This window comes from Mobula hypostoma, chromosome 25, assembly GCF_963921235.1.
Source record: "Mobula hypostoma chromosome 25, sMobHyp1.1, whole genome shotgun sequence".
Taxonomy (NCBI): domain Eukaryota; kingdom Metazoa; phylum Chordata; class Chondrichthyes; order Myliobatiformes; family Myliobatidae; genus Mobula; species Mobula hypostoma.
Window position 1 is genome coordinate 2,309,563 of NC_086121.1, and position 22,686 is coordinate 2,332,248.

At 48.2% G+C, this 22,686-nt stretch overlaps 1 protein-coding gene across 13 annotated transcripts in view; it reads right to left on the reverse strand.

Annotated features, from left to right (window-relative positions):
* LOC134337922 (polyhomeotic-like protein 2) overlaps positions 1–22,686 on the reverse strand; it is a 308,667-nt gene that overhangs the window by 97,950 nt on the left and 188,031 nt on the right. For all 13 annotated transcript variants that reach the window (XM_063033301.1, XM_063033300.1, XM_063033308.1 and 10 more), the window contains one exon: positions 9,121–9,279. In XM_063033301.1, the coding sequence (XP_062889371.1) occupies positions 9,121–9,279 (159 nt within the window). The remainder of the gene's footprint in view (positions 1–9,120; positions 9,280–22,686) is intronic.

A 22,686-nucleotide genomic window follows, 5' to 3' on the forward strand; every position in this document is an offset into this window, starting at 1 on the left:
TTAACATTACATCCTTGCTTTTATATTCTAGTCCACTCGAAATGAATGCTAACATCCCATTTGCCTTCCTCACCACCAACTCAATCTGCAAATTAGCCTTTAGGGAATCCTGCACAAGGACTTTCAAGTGACTTTGCACTTCAGATTTTTTAATTTTCTCTCCATTTAGAAACCAGACTATCCTTTTATTTCTTCTACCAAAGTGCATGACTGTATATTTCCTGACACTGTATTCCATCTGCCACTTCTTTGCCCATTCTCCTAATCTGCTTAAGTCCTTCTGTAGGCTCTCTACTTCCCCCAAACTACCTGTCCCTCTACCTATCTTCGTATAGTCTGCAATCTTGGCAAGAACGCCATCAATTCCATCATCCAAATCATTGACATATAATGTAAAAAGAATTGATCCCAACACGGACCCCTCATACACTAGTCACCAGCAACCAAACAGAAAAGGCTCCCTTTATTCTCACTCTTTGCCTCCTGCCAATCAGCCAATACTATATCCATGCTAGTATCTTTCCTGTACTACCATAGGCTCATAACTTGTTAAGCAGTTTCATGTGTGGCACAGTCAAAGACCTTCTGAAAATCCATGTACACAACATCCACTGAATCTCTTTTGTCTACCCTGCTTTTTATTTCTTCACACTTCCATCAGATTTGCCAGACAAGGGTTTCTCTTAAGGAAACCATGATATCTTCAGCCTATTTTATCACGTGCCTCCAAGAACTCTGAAACCACATCTTAACAATTGTCTCCAACATCTTTCCAACCACTGAGGTCAGACTATCTGATCTCTAATTTCCTTTCTTCTGCCTCTCTCCCTTCTTGAAGAGTGGAGTGACATTTGCAACTATTATTCTGCCTAAATTTGCTGACGATACAACCATTGTCAGTAGAATTTCAGGTGGCAACAAGAGGGCATACAGAAGTAAGATATGCCAAGTAGTGGAGTGATATGATAGCCACAACCTGGCACTCAATGTCAGTAAGACGAAAGAGCCGATTGTGGACTTCAGGAAAGGTAAGATGAGGGAATACAAACCAGTCCTAACAGAGAGATCAGAAGTGGAGAGAGTGAGCAGCTTCAAGTTCCTGGGTGTCAAGATCTCTGAGAATCTAACCTGGTCCCAACATATTGATGTAGTTATAAAGAAGGCAAGACAGCGGCTATACTTTATTAGGAGTTTGAAGAGATTTGGCATGTCAATACGCTCAAAAACTTCTATACTTGTACCAAGGAGAGCATTCTGACAGGCTGCATCACTGTCTGGTATGGAGGGGTTACTGCACAGGACCGAAAGAAGCTGCAGAAGGTTGTAAATCTAGTGAGCTCCATCTTGGGTACTAGCCTACAAAGTACTCAGGACATCTTTAGGGAGCGGGGTCTCAGAAAGGCAGCATCCATTATTAAAGACCTCCAGCACCCAGGACATGCCCTTTTCTCACTGTTACCATCAGGTGGGAGGTACAGAAGCCTGAAGGCACACACTCAGCGATTCAGGAACAACTCCTTTCCTTCTGCCATCCGATTCCTAAATGGACATTGAATCTTTGGACACTACCTCACTTTTTAAAAAGTCTATTCAATATACGTACTTGATTTTCTTGTTTATTTATTATTATTTTTATTTTATTTATTATTTTTTTTCTCTCTGGTAGATTATGTATTGCATTGAACTGCTGCTGCTAAGTTAACAAATTTCGTGTCACATGCCGGTGATAATAAACCTGATTTTGATCCCATCGATCTGCACCTGAACCATAGCCCTCAATATCCCTCCCATCCATGTACCTATCCAAATTTCTCTTAAATGTTGAAATTGATCCTGCATCCTCCACTTCCTCTGGTAGTTTGTTACACGCTCTGTCTTCTGAGTGAGGAAATTCCTCATGTTCCCCTTAAACATTTCACCTTTTGCCCTTAACCTTTGACTTCTACTTCATACAATCACCAAAGGTGTAAGCAAGAAAGTTACTGCTCTGGGCTGTGAAATGCACAAGCATGCCGAGTTGCACATTGCTATAATTCAAAGCACCTGCCACTGCGTTGAATCACTCTGAACACATTCGCCAACCTCACAGAACTTCACAACCATGCTCCACATTTCCACAATGGTGTTAGCAGTGTAGGGATAGATTCATCAGCAGAGTGTATTAAACCTTCATTAAATTGTTAAGTCTTAAAATGACAGTGGGATTTCCATTCTAGGTCACCCTTCTCCCCAGTTAACCCAGTGTCCCAGATTCCGACTTTTAGATAAGCGACAGCTGTGCTCTCATCACTGGAGACAAAACATGGTTGATATAAGTAGGGCACAGACATTTAGCCTCTCAGGCAGGAGAAACTGCTGTGTGGTGATCAAAGTTAATTTATTATCAAAGTGCAGACGCTGACATATACTACTTTGAGATTTATTTTCTTTACGGGAAAACAAAGAAATACAGTTGAATTTAAGAAAACTTGTGTATTTAATATTTCAGTAATAATTAAGTAATTTTGTTTATATATTATTGATTAAGCATTCTTGTTCGTTTAAATAATTCATTATGGGTTATTTGTGAAAATATGTGAATTGCATTTGTCATCGTGCACACCTTACTTAAAGTAAAGAACAAAAGAAGAGTCACATTTCAGACTCCTGTATCTTTCATTGAATTAGTTTAATGCTTTGAAGTTACAAAACATAACATTGGCGAACAGATATTTTTAAAATGAACCCGAGATGGCTACCGACCTGTTGAAAAGCAGTGAGTTTTCAAACTAAAAAAAAACACAGTTGGAACAGTGAGTGAAGTAACAGCCCAGCATATACAGAGATGGTCAAGCTAAAAAAAGCAGCGCAGCTCCTGTTTTTTCAGAACAAAAGTCACGATTGAGTTTTTTTTAAAGAAAGCCAGAAAACAGAAGAATTCACAGGTCTATAAAGAGTGAGTACCGGGTGATGATAATTATAAAAAAAACCAGAAATGGTTTGCTACATCAGAAAAATTGACATGTTTGATTACACAAATGATAACTGGAAAATGAATACGTACTAAGCTAATTCAATGGTATTTTGAAGCAAGTGAAAGAGCCAATAATAAACAAGTACCAATTTTGCTGAGTGCATTGGGTTTAAAGGCATTCTTTCAGTTTACTTCCACATTTGACTATTCCAACCAAACCAGTAGAATAAGCCTTTGCTGATATTATCAAAGTAATGCAGGAACATCTAGAACCAAAGCCACTGTTGATTGCAGAATGTGTTAGGTTTCAGAAGGGTACATTTAAGTGAACATGGCAGAATTGAAGAGATTGCTTGAGCATTGTCAGTTCAATGATTGGCTTAATGATGCACTGACAGATTGTTTAGTTTATGGAAACTTACAAGACAGCATTCAAAAACGGCTCCACAACTTACATTTCAAAGAGAAGTGAAATTGTTTCAATGGAAACTATAGACAGGGACGCAATCGAGTTGCAGTCAGAAATAAAAGTGAGCGTGAACAAAATTGCAACATCTAAACAGACAAAGGAGATGAGATTGAAGCATCGAAACGAGTGCAAAGGTGAGTGCTGGCTGCTTGACTTTTGATCCGTTGCTCTGTACTGAAAAGAGGAGAACCTGCCACTGTGGAGTGTGTTGTTCAGGATTTTTCTGCATTTTGGATTTGGACTTTGGACTATAGACTCATTTCTTGGTCCTATAGTTTTTATACTCTGCATATTTTCGCTGACCATCTCAGTTTTCTTTAATGCGGTGGGGGGGGGGGAGTTGGGGATCGAAGTGCCTGATCCACTTAGCTCGTCTTTTTTGCGCAGGAAGAAGGATTTGGGGATCAATGTACCTGATTTGTTTTCTTTTTTTTTGTGGGAGGAGGGGCTTGGAGGGGGTGGTCAATGTGCCTGATCTGTTTTGCCCAGTTTTTGTGTGGGAGGAGGGATTTGGGGGTTGATATGCCTGTTTTGGTTTTATTCATGTTTTCTTGCGGGGAGGTGGGTTTTGGGGGATGATGATTGTGCTGCCTCTTTTTTCTTTCTTGGTTTCATGGCCACCCACAGAACTGAAGAATTTCACAGCTGTATACTTTGATAATAAATGAACTTTTGAATCAAAACTGGCTGAACAAATTGTATTACTGATGTGGCAGGGGCTGACATAGACCAAACACATGCAGGTGTAAGTGTGAAACTTGCAGAAAATGGAACAAAGTAGGACACATGCAAAGAGCACAGCAGGCAGACAAAAATAAGTAGACCGCTCAGAAAAGAGAAAAAGCTAAAGAATCAAGTTGCAGTTTCAAAAAGAATACTAATCTGTGTGCTGCTGATGTGAAATCTGATAATGCTGAGAGTGACACAGGACTGTGTAGCCTTGGGATTTACAGTGTGAAAGCTAACAATAGACGAGCAATATGGCTTATGCCGGAAGGGAATGGCAAATTGATTAAAATGGAATTAGACACTGGTTCAATCACAAGCAAAAGGTGTCCAGAGCTGTCCTGCAGTCTCAGGGTCAACTCCTACAACCACCACGCAGAAGGCCTCAGAACCTAAGATTGTTTCACAGCCACAAGCCTCACTGTCCAGCAGAGTGATCCCCTTTGTCACGAAAGACATTCTCCCACAAAGAGTAAGAAATTCTCCACAGCGACTAAATCTTTTGGCCTGAATGGGACAATGGGACAATTTAAAATTTACTGTGCTGTGGATGTCTGTAAGTAGTAGCTGTATTATAGAGTACACTGTGTCTATAGTTCAGATGCATTCTATATTGAGTTGGAGTATGGCTAAGCAGGGTAATATTTCAGTAATATTTGAGCAATCTCGAATATATATTGGTTGATTAAGCATTCTTCTTAGTTTAAATAACTCATACTCATTACGGGTTATATGTATAAATATGTGAATTGCATATGTCATCACACTACCACGTGATATGTGCATGCCTCGCTTAAAATAAAGAACAAACTAAGACTCAGATTTCAGACTCCCATGTCTTTCTTTGAATTAGTATAATGTTTTGAAGTTACAAAACATAACAAAACCGATACATATCCAAAGCCTGACAAACAACCAATGTGTAAATTGATGGTTCCCATCCATCCAACAATCTCTTTGACCCCCTACCATCAGGGAGGAGATACCACAGCATTAGGCAGGAGATACCTACCATCAGGCAGGAGATATCATAGCACTAGGCAGGAGATACCTACCATCAGGAAGAAGACACCATAGCACTAGGGCAAGGACTGTTAGGATAGGAAGCAACTGCTTCCCCCAGGCCGTGAGACGACTGAACTCCCTGCCACCACCCAGGCCTCACCACGTATGAAGCGCCAGTAGCGTTATACTGTTTATTTTTTAACTTGTGTCATAAATACTCCTCGTATTTGTTAATTTTTTTGTGGTAATATTATTTTACGGGTTGTGTGTGAGTTATATGGACTGTGTTGTGCTACTTGGTCCCTGAGGGACATTGTCTCATTTGGCTGTATACATGAGTACGCTTGAATGACTATAAACTTGAACAAACTGTGCAAATTAAATAAATAAACAATCAAACAAATAAAGGATTGAGAGCATTAAATATTGAGAACATGAGACAAACAGTACTTGAAGGTAGGTTATGGGACAGTTCAGTGATGGGGTGAGTGAAATGGAGTAAATTATCCCCTCTGGTTCCAGAGCCTGATAGCTGACTGTTCCTGACTGGTGTTGTCAGCAAAGTTAGATATGGCATTGGAGCTGTGTTTAGCCTCTCAGTCATTAAATATAAAGTGAATAGAGCTGAGGTGTTGTGGGAGACGGGGCATCACGATTTCACTGCAGTGGATGTATGGAAAACAAACACAGCAGACTGTCACCCTCCCTTTCCGCTGTGAAGTGGGTGATATCTCTGTCCCTTGTTAGTGGCATGTTGAACTGTGGGGTAAATAATGACTACAGATCATGGTCTCTTTTTGGGTGCTTAGCTGGTGCTGGGTGAGTGGCGGGCACTGATGCTTTTTGCTGAACCTGGTGGGGGGGAGGAGAGGTTGATGTGTTGTTGCTTGCTGCTGCTTGTGCAGGGGAGTCGGGAGTGGAGGTTTTGGGGTTCTAACGTTTTTGTCATTAACTCTTTTGGAGTTCTTCCGTTTCTCATGGATGTCTGTGAAGTAGTTCAGTTTGTATATTGTTTACATTCTCTGTTAATAAATGGAACCATTTAAATCGGGGGTTGCTGGGAGTGTGGCTCAACACACCAGAAGGGCCTATACCGTGTTGGATCTCTAAATAAAAAATAAAATAAACATTGCACACACAAACCCCGTGGAACAATGCAGATAGCAATGAAGCTGCACACTAGCTGTCTGTGAGCATTCCGTACCTGGGGGAGGGGGAGACGTTTTGTTTTGTTCTAGATACCCAACATCTGTAGCGTATCACAATAACCAAGCTTATGTTTTTCCAAGAAGGATCCAGTCCCATTTTATCAGAATGGACCTGTAGGCAGCATTAAAACTAGCCATTATCACACAGACTTCCGACTCTGTACGGAGCAGACCATTCTAACGGGTTGCACCACTGTCTAGTGTGGAGGGAGCACTGCACAGGATCGGGAAAAGCTGCAGAAAGTTATAAACACAGCCAGCTCCATCATGGGCACTTGTCTCCCCAGCACTGAGGACATTTTTAAAAGGCGATGCCTCAAAAAGGCAGCATCCATCATTAAGGACCCTCATCACTCAGGACATGTCCTCTTCTCATTGCTACCATCAACAAGGAGGTACGGGCAAAACAGCTTCTTTGCCTCTGCCATCACATTTCTGAATGGACAATGAACACTATCTCTCATTTTTCCCCCTCTCTTTTTGCACTACTTTTTGTACTACTAGTGCAAAGAGAGAGGGAGAAAAATAGAGATAGTGTTCATTGTCCATTAAGAAATGTGTGTGTGTGTGTGTGCATGTGTATGTGTATATATGTACCGATATAAACCTTTTTATTATTTTATATTGCAATGTACAGAACAACAAATTTTTATGACATATGCCAGTGATATTAAACTTGATTCCGATCCTGAACACTCAGTGCAATTAGCTCATACTGCCCCCTCTGCAGGGAAGGCTCTGCCGTGAAATCTGACCCATGTGCTGTTCCACTTTATCCTCCTCTCTCACTCTCTCCCGTAAACCTGATTTGGCTGCCTGTCTTTCACCCCCTACTCGATCGGGCCATTTCCTCTCTCCATTTCTGCCCTCGAGCCTCCAAGAAATAGTACTTACAAATTTAATTGAATCGTAGTCTGCACACAAGCCACTTACTGCCACCGATCTCCCTCATCGTCTTCGAAGAGGTCTAATTTGTTTTTGCAAATTTCATTCCGCAGCCTTTTACGTTTGGGGGTGATTCAATTACAACTGGACACAGGGCAGCTTGGAACAGATCCATTCTGCGATGTGTGCTAACAGACAGGCATTACCAATCTACTTCCCGGGCTGACCGGGGCCAGTTCTTGCTCGGCTCAAAGCTCAGCATGACACAGAGATGCTGGCATTCATGTTCAACAAACAGAGTACAGGAACAGGCCTTTGGCCTTTGATGTCTGTGCTGACACGGGGCTGAAACACCAAGCCGTTGAACAGAAAATACTACAAAAAGTGGTGGACATGGCGCAGTCTGTCATGGGTAAAGCCCTCCCCACCACTGAGTACATCCAAAGAGGGAGCAGCATCCATCATCAAGGACCTGAAACTCCCGATAACCCCAGTTTACATCACTGATGATGTGCCCCAGAGCACACCAGGTTAAGAAAGGCAAGTGGTGATGGACCAGGTTAATGAGAGATCAAAGTGGCTGGGTCGGGTGACACTGAATCTCCAGTAATGAGATCAAGAAACACAAGAGGGATCATTTTCATCCAGGCCATGCTCTCCTCTCTTTACCACTGGGAACAGAGTACAGGAGCCTCAAGTCCCACTTCATCAGGTTATTACCCCTCAATCATCAGGCTCCTGAGCCAGAAGGGATAACTTCACTCACCGGTGGTAAGGAAGGCACATGCCATGTTAGTATTCATTTCAAGAAGGCTTGAATACAAGAGCAAGGATGTGATGCTGAGGCTTTGTAAAGCTCTGGTGAGGCCTCACCTTGAGTATTGTGAACAGTTTTGGGCTCCCCTAAGCAAAGATATGCTGGCCTTGGAGAGGGTCCAGAGGAGGTTCACAAGAATGATTCCGGGAATGAAGACAATGGTAGCAACGAGAAGAGGTCACGTCCTGGGCGATGGGCGTCTTTATTGTCGATTGTCGCCTCCTTGAGGCATCACCTTCTGAAGATCCCACAGTAATGAGATGTGTGGGACCCTGTGGACCTTGCCAACGTTCAGTTTCATGCGAAGGCACAATGTTTTCTGTCAAAGTACCACGTGGCTGGGTACCCTCTCCCCGGTTGGGTGAGGGTGTAGGGTTATTTTTCTCAGAGATTAACCTCCCTGCGCATGCCTGTAATGTTTATGGGATCAGCTGTACACGCGAAATTTTCCAGTATTTACAGTACAGTTCAACTCCTCTGTGGACGGACCCAACCCTGGCTGTGAAAGGAGCAGGGTTGGGGATGGGATTAGCAACCCCATCATGTAAAAGCCCAGAGCTACAGAAACTTCAACAGAAACTCCAAAGGCTCCATCCCTGGGGGAGGAAGGATACAGCAAGAAGCTGGGCTTCGCCTGGAGACAACATGAAACACTGGCCCAGGACAGAGGTCTCCGAGAGCTGCTGTTGGTGGCCTATGCCCCAGAAGAGGTGACAGGCTTAACTCAACTAACTACAGTACACCTATTCCGTATTTTTCCAGAAGGTTCTTAGTTTTTCTGGAGCAGCGGTCACGTCACTTGAACCTGACCATTAATCAGGGTATGGTTATCACGGGGGATGGTGTTATCTCCAGTTGGAGTACGAGACTGCTTTATTTCTAGTATTTCCTTCTGTTTTTTTGTTCCTGTCACACTTGGTAAAACATTAACCTTTGAGTTTTATGCCTCATTCTTGAGATCAGAGAACCATCTGGATCAGTGTCACCAGATTCAACACGGCCCCCCACCCCCCGATCCTTGTGTCACCCCCTCCCGCCCCTCCACGCCACTGCTTACCTGCTGCACAGCTGCCAGGCTCTGCAACTGTGCGCTGCTCAGGTGCTGCTGCTGGAGGGCTGCAGTCTGCAGCATCAGGTGCTGCTGTTGCGCCGCATACATCTGCTGCAGGTACTGGGCGGCAGTGTTGGGCTGGCGGTGTAGAGCCTGCTGAATCACCTGTGTACAGACAACAGCTGGTTAGAACAGCAGAACAACCATCGTGTACACCCGACACAAAGAGTACAACCGGGGGTGTACACCCAGCACAAAGAGTACAACCATCGTGAACACCCAGCACAAACAGTACAACCATCATGTACACCCCAGAACAAACAGTACAACCCAGCGTGTACACCCCGGCACAAACAGTACAACCATCGTGTACACCCCGGCACAAAGAGTACAACCATCGTGAACACCCGGCACAAACAGTACAACCCAGCGTTTACACCCCGGCACAAACAGTACAACCATCGTGTACACCCCGGGACAAACAGTACAACCATCGTGTACACCCTGGTACAAACAGTTCAACCATTGTGTACACCCCGGCACATACAGTACAACCATCCTGTACACCCCGGCACAAACAGTACAACCATTGTGTACACCCCGGCACATACAGTACAACCATCCTGTACACCCCGGCACAAACAGTACAACCATCGTGTACACCCCGGCACAAACAGTACAACCATCCTGTACACCCCGGCACAAACAGTACAACCATCGTGTACACCCCGGCACATACAGTACAACCATCCTGTACACCCCGGCACAAACAGTACAACCATCGTGTACACCCCGGCACAAACAGTACAACCATCGTGTACACGCCGGCACAAACAGTACAACCATCGTGTACACCCGGCACAAACAGTACAACCATCGTGTACACCCCGGCACAAACAGTACAACCATCGTGTACACCCCGGCACAAACAGAACAAACATCGTGTACACCCCGGCACAAACAGTACAACCATCGTGTACACCCCGGCACAAACAGTACAACCATCGTGTACACCCAGCACAAACAGTACAACCCAGCGTGTACACCCCGGCACAAACAGTGCAACCATCGTGTACACCCTGGCACAAACAGTGCAACCCAGCGTGTACACCCCGGCACAAAGAGTACAACCATCGTGTACACCCTGGCACAAACAGTACAACCATCGTGTACACCCCGGCACAAACAGTACAACCCAGCGTGTACACCCCGGCACAAACAGTACAACCATCGTGTACACCCCGGCACAAACAGTACAACCATCGTGTACACCCCGGCACAAACAGTACAACCATCGTGTACAGCCCGGCACAAACAGTACAACCCAGCGGGTGCACCCCGGCACAAACAGTACAACCATCGTGTACACCCCGGCACAAACAGTACAACCATCCTGTACACCCCGGCACAAACAGTACAACCATCGTGTACACCCCGGCACATACAGTACAACCATCCTGTACACCCCGGCACAAACAGTACAACCATCGTGTACACCCCGGCACAAACAGTACAACCATCGTGTACACGCCGGCACAAACAGTACAACCATCGTGTACACCCGGCACAAACAGTACAACCATCGTGTACACCCCGGCACAAACAGTACAACCATCGTGTACACCCCGGCACAAACAGTACAACCATCGTGTACACCCCGGCACAAACAGTACAACCATCGTGTACACCCCGGCACAAACAGTACAACCATCGTGTACACCCCGGCACAAACAGTACAACCCAGCGTGTACACCCCGGCACAAACAGTACAACCATCGTGTACACCCCGGCACAAACAGTACAACCCAGCGTGTACACCCCGGCACAAACAGTACAACCATCGTGTACACCCCGGCACAAACAGTACAACCATCGTGTACACCCCGGCACAAACAGTACAACCCAGCGGGTGCACCCCGGCACAAACAGTACAACCATCGTGTACACCCCGGCACAAACAGTACAACCATCGTGTACACCCCGGCACAAACAGTACAACCATCGTGTACACCCCGGCACAAACAGTACAACCCAGCGTGTACACCCCGGCACAAACAGTACAACCATCGTGTACACCCCGGCACAAACAGTACAACCATCGTGTACACCCCGGCACAAACAGTACAACCATCGTGTACACCCCGGCACAAACAGTACAACCATCGTGTACACCCCGGCACAAACAGTACAACCATTGTGTACACCCCGGCACAAACAGTACAACCCAGCGTGTACACCCCGGCACAAACAGTACAACCATCGTGTACACCCCGGCACAAACAGTACAACCCATCGTGTACACCCCGGCACAAACAGTACAACCATCGTGTACACCCTGGCACAAACAGTACAACCCAGCGTGTACACCCCGGCACAAACAGTCAACCATCGTGTACACCCCGGCACAAACAGTACAACCATCGTGTACACCCCGGCACAAACAGTACAACCATCGTGTACACCCCGGCACAAACAGTACAACCATTGTGTACACCCCGGCACAAACAGTACAACCATCGTGTACACCCCGGCACAAACAGTACAACCCATCGTGTACACCCCGGCACAAACAGTACAACCACGTGTACACCCCGGCACAAACAGTACAACCATCGTGTACACCCCGGCACAAACAGTACAACCCAGCGTGTACACCCCGGCACAAACAGTACAAACAGTCGTGTACACCCCGGCACAAACAGTACAACCACGTGTACACCCCGGCACAAACAGTACAAACCGGTACACCCCGGCACAAACAGTACAACCACGTGTACACCCCGGCACAAACAGTACAACCATCGTGTACACCCCGGCACAAACAGTACAACCATCGTGTACACCCCGGCACAAACAGTACAACCATCGTGTACACCCAGCACAAACAGTACAACCATCGTGTACACCCCAGCACAAACAGTACAACTATCGTGTACACCCAGGCACAAACAGTACAACTATCGTGTACACCCCGGCACAAACAGTACAACCATCGTGTACACCCGGCACAAACAGTACAACCCAGCGTGTACACCCGGCACAAACAGTACAACCATCGTGTACACCCCGGCACAAACAGTACAACCATTGTGTACACCCAGCACAAAACAGTAAAACCCAGCGTGTACATCCGGCACAAACAGTACAACCATTGTGTACACCCGGCACAAACAGTACAACCATTGTGTACACCCGGCACAAACAGTACAACCATTGTGTACATCCGGCACAAACAGTACAACCATTGTGTACACCCCGGCACAAACAGTACAACCATTGTGTACACCCAGCACAAACAGTAAAACCCAGCGTGTACATCCGGCACAAACAGTACAACCATTGTGTACACCCCGGCACAAACAGTACAACCATCGTGTACACCCCGGCACAAACAGTACAACCCAGCGTGTACACCCCGGCACAAACAGTACAACCATCGTGTACACCCCGGCACAAACAGTACAACCATCGTGTACACCCCGGCACAAACAGTACAACCATCGTGTACACCCAGCACAAACAGTAAAACCCAGCGTGTACATCCGGCACAAACAGTACAACCATTGTGTACACCCCGGCACAAACAGTACAACCATCGTGTACACCCGGCACAAACAGTACAACCATCGTGTACACCCCGGCACAAACAGTACAACCATCGTGTACACCCCGGCACAAACAGTACAACCCATCGTGTACACCCGGCACAAACAGTACAACCTGACATGTACACTCGGCACAAACAGTACAACCATCGTGTACACCCCGGCACAAACAGTACAACCATCGTGTACACCCCGGCACAAACAGTACAACCCATCGTGTACACCCCGGCACAAACAGTACAACCATCGTGTACACCCCGGCACAAACAGTACAACCATCGTGTACACCCCGGCACAAACAGTACAACCATCATGTACACCCCGGCACAAACAGTACAACCATCATGTACACCCCGGCAGAAACAGTACAACCATCATGTACACCCCGGCACAAACAGTACAACCATCGTGTACACCCCGGCACAAACAGTACAACCCAGCGTGTACACCCAGCACAAACAGTACAACCTAGCGTGTACACCCCGGCACAAACAGTACAACCATCGTGTACACCCCAGAACAAACAGTACAACCCATCGTGTACACCCCGGCACAAACAGTACAACCTGACATGTACACTCGGCACAAACAGTACAACCATCGTGTGAACACCCGGCACAAACAGTACAACCATCGTGTACACCCCGGCACAAACAGTACAACCCAGCGTGTACACCCCGGCACAAACAGTACAACCATCGTGTACACCCCGGCACAAACAGTACAACCATCGTGTACACCCGGCACAAACAGTACAACCATCGTGTACACCCCGGCACAAACAGTACAACCATCGTGTACACCCAGCACAAACAGTACAACCCAGCGTGTACACCCCGGAACAAACAGTACAACCCAACGTGTACACCCCGGCATAAACAGTACAACCCAGCGTTTACACCCCAACACACATAGTACAACCATCGTGTACACCCGACACAAACAGTACAACCATTGTGTACAACCCGGAACAAACAGTACAACCCAGCGTGAACACCCGGCACAAACAGCACAACCATTGTGTGAACACCCGGCACAAACAGTACAACCATCGTGTACACCCGGCGCAAACAGTACAACCATCGTGTACACCCCGGCACAAACAGTACAACCATCGTGTACACCCAGCACAAACAGTACAACCATCGTGTACACCCCGGCACAAACAGTACAACCCAGCATGTACACCCAGCACAAACAATACAACCATCGTGTACACCCCGGCACAAACAGTACAACCATCGTGTACACCCAGCACAAACAGTACAACCCAGCGTGTACACCCCGGCACAAACAGTACAACCCAGCGTGTGAACACCCGGCACAAACAGTACAACCCAGCGTGTGAACACCCGGCACAAACAGTACAACCATCGTGTACACCCGGCACAAACAGTACAACCATCATGTACACCCCAGAACAAACAGTACAACCCAGCGTGTACACCCCGGCACAAACAGTATAACCATCATGTACACCCCAGAACAAACAGTACAACCAAGACTGTACACCCCGGCACAAACAGTACAACCATTCTGTACACCCCGGAACAAACAGTACAACCCAACGTGTACACCCCGGCATAAACAGTACAACCCAGCGTTTACACCCCAACACACATAGTACAACCATCGTGTACACCCGACACAAACAGTACAACCATTGTGTACAACCCGGAACAAACAGTACAACCCAGCGTGTACACCCCGGCACAAAGAGAACAACCATCGTGTACACCCCGGAACAAACAGTACAACCCAGCGTGAACACCCGGCACAAACAGCACAACCATTGTGTGAACACCCGGCACAAACAGTACAACCATCGTGTACACCCAGCACAAACAGTACAACCATCGTGTACACCCCAGAACAAACAGTACAACCCAGCGTGAACACCCGGCACAAACAGCACAACCATTGTGTGAACACCCGGCACAAACAGTACAACCATCGTGTACACCCGGCGCAAACAGTACAACCATCGTGTACACCCAGCACAAACAGTACAACCATTGTGTACAACCCGGAACAAACAGTACAACCCAGCGTGTACACCCCGGCACAAAGAGAACAACCATCGTGTACACCCCGGAACAAACAGTACAACCCAGCGTGAACACCCGGCACAAACAGCACAACCATTGTGTGAACACCCGGCACAAACAGTACAACCATCGTGTACACCCAGCACAAACAGTACAACCATCGTGTACACCCCAGAACAAACAGTACAACCCAGCGTGAACACCCGGCACAAACAGCACAACCATTGTGTGAACACCCGGCACAAACAGTACAACCATCGTGTACACCCGGCGCAAACAGTACAACCATCGTGTACACCCAGCACAAACAGTACAACCATCGTGTACACCCAGCACAAACAGTACAACCATCCTGTACACCCCGGCACAAACAGTACAACCCAGCATGTAAACCCCAGCACAAACAGTACAACCGTCATGTACACCCCGGAACAAACAGTACAACCCAGCATGTAAACCCCGGCACAAACAGTACAACCGTCATGTACACCCCGGAACAAACAGTACAACCCAGCATGTAAACCCCGGCACAAACAGTACAACCGTCATGTACACCCCGGAACAAACAGTACAACCCAGCATGTAAACCCCGGCACAAACAGTACAACCGTCATGTACACCCCGGAACAAACAGTACAACCCAGCGTGTACACCCGGCACAAACAGTACAACCATTGTGTACACCCCAGAACAAACAGTACAACCCAGCGTGTGCACCCCGGCACAAACAGTACAACCCAGCGTGTACACCCAGCACAAACAGTACAACCATCGTGTACACCCCGGCACAAACAGTACAACCATCGTGTACACCCAGCACAAACAGTACAACCGTCATGTACACCCCGGAACAAACAGTACAACCCAGCATGTACACCCCGGAACAAACAGTACAACCCAGCGTGTACACCCGGCACAAACAGTACAACCCAGCGGGTGCACCCCGGCACAAACAGTACAACCCAGCGTGTACACCCAGCACAAACAGTACAACCATCGTGTACACCCCGGCACAAACAGTACAACCATCGTGTACACCCAGCACAAAGAGTACAACCGTCATGTACACCCAGCACAAACAGTACAACCAGCGTGTACACCCGGCACAAACAGTACAACCATCGTGTACACCCCAGAACAAACAGTACAACCATCGTGTACACCCCGGCACAAACAGTACAACCCAGCGTGTACACCCAGCACAAACAGTACAACCTTCAAGTACACCCCAACACACACAGTACAACCATCGTGTACACCCCAGAACAAACAGTACAACCATCGTGTACACCCCAGAACAAACAGTGCAACCATCGTGTACACCCCGGCACAAACAGTACAACCATTGTGTACACCCCGGCACAAACAGTACAACCCATCGTGTACACCCCAGAACAAACAGTACAACCATCATGTACACCCGGCACAAACAGTACAACCATCGTGTACACCCCGGCACAAACAGTACAACCATCGTGTACACCCCAGAACAAACAGTACAACCATCATGTACACCCGGCACAAACAGTACAACCCAGCGTGTACACCCCGGCACAAAGAGTACAACCATCGTGTACACCCCAGAACAAACAGTGCAACCATCGTGTACACCCGGAACAAACAGTACAACCATCGTGTACACCCCGGCACAAACAGTACAACCATCATGTACACCCAGCACAAACAGTACAACCTTCGTGTACACCCCGGCACAAACAGTACAACCCAGCGTGTGCACCCCGGCACAAACTGTACAACCATCGTGTACACCCCGGCACAAACAGTACAACCCAGCGGGTGCACCCCGGAACAAACAGTACAAATCCAGCGTGTACACCCCAGAACAAACAGTACAACCATCGTGTACACCCCAGAACAAACAGTGCAACCATCGTGTACACCCCGGCACAAACAGTACAACCATTGTGTACACCCCGGCACAAACAGTACAACCCAGCGTGTACACCCCAGAACAAACAGTACAACCATCATGTACACCCGGCACAAACAGTACAACCATCGTGTACACCCCGGCACAAACAGTACAACCATCGTGTACACCTCAGAACAAACAGTACAACCATCATGTACACCCCAGAACAAACAGTACAACCATCATGTACACCCGGCACAAACAGTACAACCATCGTGTACACCCCAGAACAAACAGTGCAACCATCGTGTACACCCCGGCACAAAAAGTACAACCATCGTGTACACCCGGCACAAACAGTACAACCATCGTGTACACCCCAGAACAAACAGTACAACCCATCATGTACACCCCGGCACAAACAGTACAACCATTGTGTACACCCCGGCACAAACAGTACAACCCAGAGTGTGAACACCCGGCACAAACAGTACAACCATCGTGTACACCCCGGCACAAACAGTACAACCCAGCGTGTGAACACCCGGCACAAACAGTACAACCATCGTGTACACCCCGGCACAAACAGTACAACCATCGTGTACACCCCGGCACAAACAGTACAACCATTGTGTACACCCCAGCACAAACAGTACAACCATCGTGTACACCCCAGCACAAACAGTACAACCATCGTGTACACCCCGGCACAAACAGTACAACCCAGCATGTAAACCCCAGCACAAACAGTACAACCGTCATGTACACCCCGGCACAAACAGTACAACCGTCATGTACACCCCGGAACAAACAGTACAACCGTCATGTACACCCCGGCACAAACAGTACAACCCAGCATGTAAACCCCAGCACAAACAGTACAACCGTCATGTACACCCCGGCACAAACAGTACAACCGTCATGTACACCCCGGCACAAACAGTACAACCCAGCGTGTGCACCCCGGCACAAACTGTACAACCATCGTGTACACCCCGGCACAAACTGTACAACCATCGTGTACACCCGGCACAAACAATACAACCCAGCGTGTACACCCCAGAACAAACAGTACAACCATCGTGTACACCCCGGCACAAACTGTACAACCATCGTGTACACCCCGGCACAAACAGTACAACCCAGCGTGTACACCCCGGCACAAACAGTACAACCCAGCGTGTACACCCAGGCACAAACAGTACAACCAGCGTGTACACCCAGGCACAAACAGTAGAACCATTGTGTACACCCCGGCACAAACAGTACAACCATCGTGTACACCCCGGCACAAACAGTACAACCCAGCGTGTACACCCAGGCACAAACAGTACAACCAGCGTGTACACCCCGGCACAAACAGTACAACCATCGTGTACACCCCGGCACAAACAGTACAACCATTGTGTACACCCAGCACAAACAGTACAACCCAGCGTGTACACCCCAGCACAAACAGTACAACCATTGTGTACACCCGGCACAAACAGTACAACCATCGTGTACACCCCGGCACAAACAGTACAACCATCGTGTACACCCCGGCACAAACAGTACAACCCAGCGTGTACACCCTGGCACAAACAGTACAACCATCGTGTACACCCCGGCACAAACAGTAGAACCATCGTGTACACCCAGCACAAACAGTACAACCTTCAAGTACACCCCAACACACACAGTACAACCATCGTGTACACCCCGGAACAAACAGTACAACCTTCAAGTACACCCCAACACACACAGTACAACCATCGTGTGCACCCAGAACAAACAGTACAACCCAGCGTGTACACCCGGCACAAACAGTACAAATCCAGCGTGTACACCTCAGAACAAACAGTACAACCATCGTGTACACCCAGCACAAACAGTACAACCCAGCGTGTACACCCCAGAACAAACAGTACAACCATCGTGTACACCCCAGAACAAACAGTGCAACCATCGTGTACACCCGGAACAAACAGTACAACCATCGTGTACACCCCAGCACAAAAAGTACAACCATCGTGTACACCCGGCACAAAAAGTACAACCATCGTGTACACCCCAGAACAAACAGTGCAACCATCGTGTACACCCGGAACAAACAGTACAACCATCGTGTACACCCCGGCACAAACAGTACAACCATCGTGTACACCCCAGAACAAACAGTACAACCCAGCATGTACACTCAGCACAAACAATACAACCATCGTGTACACCCCGGCACAAACAGTACAACCCAGCGTGTGCACCCCGGCACAAACTGTACAACCATTGTGTACACCCCGGCACAAACAGTACAACCCAGCGGGTGCACCCCGGAACAAACAGTACAACCATTGTGTACACCCCGGCACAAACAGTACAACCCAGCGTGTACACCCCGGCACAAACAGTACAACCCAGCGTGTACACCCCAGCACAAACAGTACAACCATCGTGTACACCCTGGCACAAACAGTACAACCATTGTGTACACCCCGGCACAAACAGTACAACCATCGTGTGCACCCAGGCACAAACAGTACAACCATCCTGTACACCCCGGCACAAACAGTACAACCATCGTGTACACCCCGGCACAAACAGTACAACCCAGCGTGTACACCCCGGCACAAACAGTACAACCATCGTGTACACCCCGGCACAAACAGTACAACCATTGTGTACACCCAGCACAAACAGTACAACCATTGTGTACACCCCAGCACAAACAGTACAACCCAGCGTGTACACCCCGGCACAAACAGTACAACCATTGTGTACACCCCAGCACAAACAGTACAACCATCGTGTACACCCTGGCACAAACAGTACAACCATTGTGTACACCCCGGCACAAACAGTAAAACCATCGTGTGCACCCAGGCACAAACAGTACAACCATCGTGTACACCCCGGCACAAACAGTACAACCATTGTGTACACCCAGCACAAACAGTACAACCATTGTGTACACCCCAGCACAAACAGTACAACCCAGCGTGTACACCCCGGCACAAACAGTACAACCATTGTGTACACCCCAGCACAAACAGTACAACCATCGTGTACACCCTGGCACAAACAGTACAACCATTGTGTACACCCCGGCACAAACAGTAAAACCATCGTGTGCACCCAGGCACAAACAGTACAACCATCCTGTACACCCCGGCACAAACAGTACAACCATCGTGTACACCCCGGCACAAACAGTACAACCCAGCGTGTACACCCCGGCACAAACAGTACAACCATCGTGTACACCCCGGCACAAACAGTACAACCATTGTGTACACCCAGCACAAACAGTACAACCATTGTGTACACCCCAGCACAAACAGTACAACCATCGTGTACACCCCGGCACAAACAGTACAACCATCGTGTACACCCCAGAAAAAACAGTACAACCCAGCGTGTACACCCGGCGCAAACAGTACAACCATCGTGTACACCCCGGCACAAACAGTACAACCATCGTGTACACCCAGCACAAACAGTACAACCATCGTGTACACCCCGGCACAAACAGTACAACCCAGCATGTAAACCCCAGCACAAACAGTACAACCCTCATGTACACCCCGGAACAAACAGTACAACCCAGCATGTAAACCCCGGCACAAACAGTACAACCGTCATGTACACCCCGGAACAAACAGTACAACCCAGCGTGTACACCCGGCACAAACAGTACAACCATCGTGTACACCCAGCACAAACAGTACAACCCAGCGTGTACACCCCAGAACAAACAGTACAACCCAGCGTGTACACCCGGCACAAACAGTACAACCATCCTGTACACCCCGGCACAAACAGTACAACCATCGTGTACACCCCGGCACAAACAGTACAACCCAGCGTGTACACCCCGGCACAAACAGTACAACCATCGTGTACACCCCGGCACAAACAGTACAACCATCGTGTACACCCAGCACAAACAGTACAACCCAGCGTGTACACCCCAGAACAAACAGTACAACTATCGTGTACACCCCGGCACAAACAGTACAACCCAGCGTGTACACCCGGCACAAACAGTTCAACCATTGTGTACACCCCGGCACAAACAGTACAACCATTGTGTACACCCCGGCACAAACAGTACAACCATCGTGTACACCCCAGAACAAACAGTGCAACCATCGTGTACACCCGGCACAAACAGTACAACCATCGTGTACACCCCGGCACAAACAGTACAACCATCGTGTACACCCCAGAACAGTACAACCCAGCATGTACACCCAGCACAAACAATACAACCATCGTGTACACCCCGGCACAAACAGTACAACCATCATGTACACCCAGCACAAACAGTACAACCTTCGTGTACACCCCGGCACAAACAGTACAACCCAGCGTGTGCACCCCGGAACAAACAGTACAACCATTGTGTACACCCCGGCACAAACAGTACAACCCAGCGGGTGCACCCCGGAACAAACAGTACAACTATTGTGTACACCCCGGCACAAACAGTACAACCCAGCGTGTACACCCCGGCACAAACAGTACAACCCAGCGTGTACACCCCGGCACAAACAGTACAACCATTGTGTACACCCCAGAACAGTACAACCCAGCATGTACACCCAGCACAAACAATACAACCATCGTGTACACCCCGGCACAAACAGTACAACCATCATGTACACCCAGCACAAACAGTACAACCTTCGTGTACACCCCGGCACAAACAGTACAACCCAGCGTGTGCACCCCGGAACAAACAGTACAACCATTGTGTACACCCCGGCACAAACAGTACAACCCAGCGGGTGCACCCCGGAACAAACAGTACAACTATTGTGTACACCCCGGCACAAACAGTACAACCCAGCGTGTACACCCCGGCACAAACAGTACAACCCAGCGTGTACACCCCGGCACAAACAGTACAACCATTGTGTACACCCCAGCACAAACAGTACAACCATCGTGTACACCCTGGCACAAACAGTACAACCATTGTGTACACCCCGGCACAAACAGTACAACCATCGTGTGCACCCAGGCACAAACAGTACAACCATCCTGTACACCCCGGCACAAACAGTACAACCATCGTGTACACCCCAGAACAAACAGTGCAACCATCGTGTACACCCGGAACAAACAGTACAACCATCGTGTACACCCCGGCACAAACAGTACAACCATCGTGTACACCCCAGAACAAAGAGTACAACCCAGCATGTACACCCAGCACAAACAATACAACCATCGTGTACACCCCGGCACAAACAGTACAACCCAGCGTGTGCACCCCGGCACAAACTGTACAACCATTGTGTACACCCCGGCACAAACAGTACAACCCAGCGGGTGCACCCCGGAACAAACAGTACAACCATTGTGTACACCCCGGCACAAACAGTACAACCCAGCGTGTACACCCCGGCACAAACAGTACAACCATCGTGTACACCCAGCACAAACAGTACAACCCAGCGTGTACACCCCAGAACAAACAGTACAACCCAGCGTGTACACCCGGCACAAACAGTACAACCATCCTGTACACCCCGGCACAAACAGTACAACCATCGTGTACACCCCGGCACAAACAGTACAACCCAGCGTGTACACCCCGGCACAAACAGTACAACCATCGTGTACACCCCGGCACAAACAGTACAACCATCGTGTACACCCAGCACAAACAGTACAACCCAGCGTGTACACCCCAGAACAAACAGTACAACTATCGTGTACACCCCGGCACAAACAGTACAACCCAGCGTGTACACCCGGCACAAACAGTTCAACCATTGTGTACACCCCGGCACAAACAGTACAACCATTGTGTACACCCCGGCACAAACAGTACAACCATCGTGTACACCCCAGAACAAACAGTGCAACCATCGTGTACACCCGGCACAAACAGTACAACCATCGTGTACACCCCGGCACAAACAGTACAACCATCGTGTACACCCCGGCACAAACAGTACAACCATCGTGTACACCCCAGAACAGTACAACCCAGCATGTACACCCAGCACAAACAATACAACCATCGTGTACACCCCGGCACAAACAGTACAACCATCAT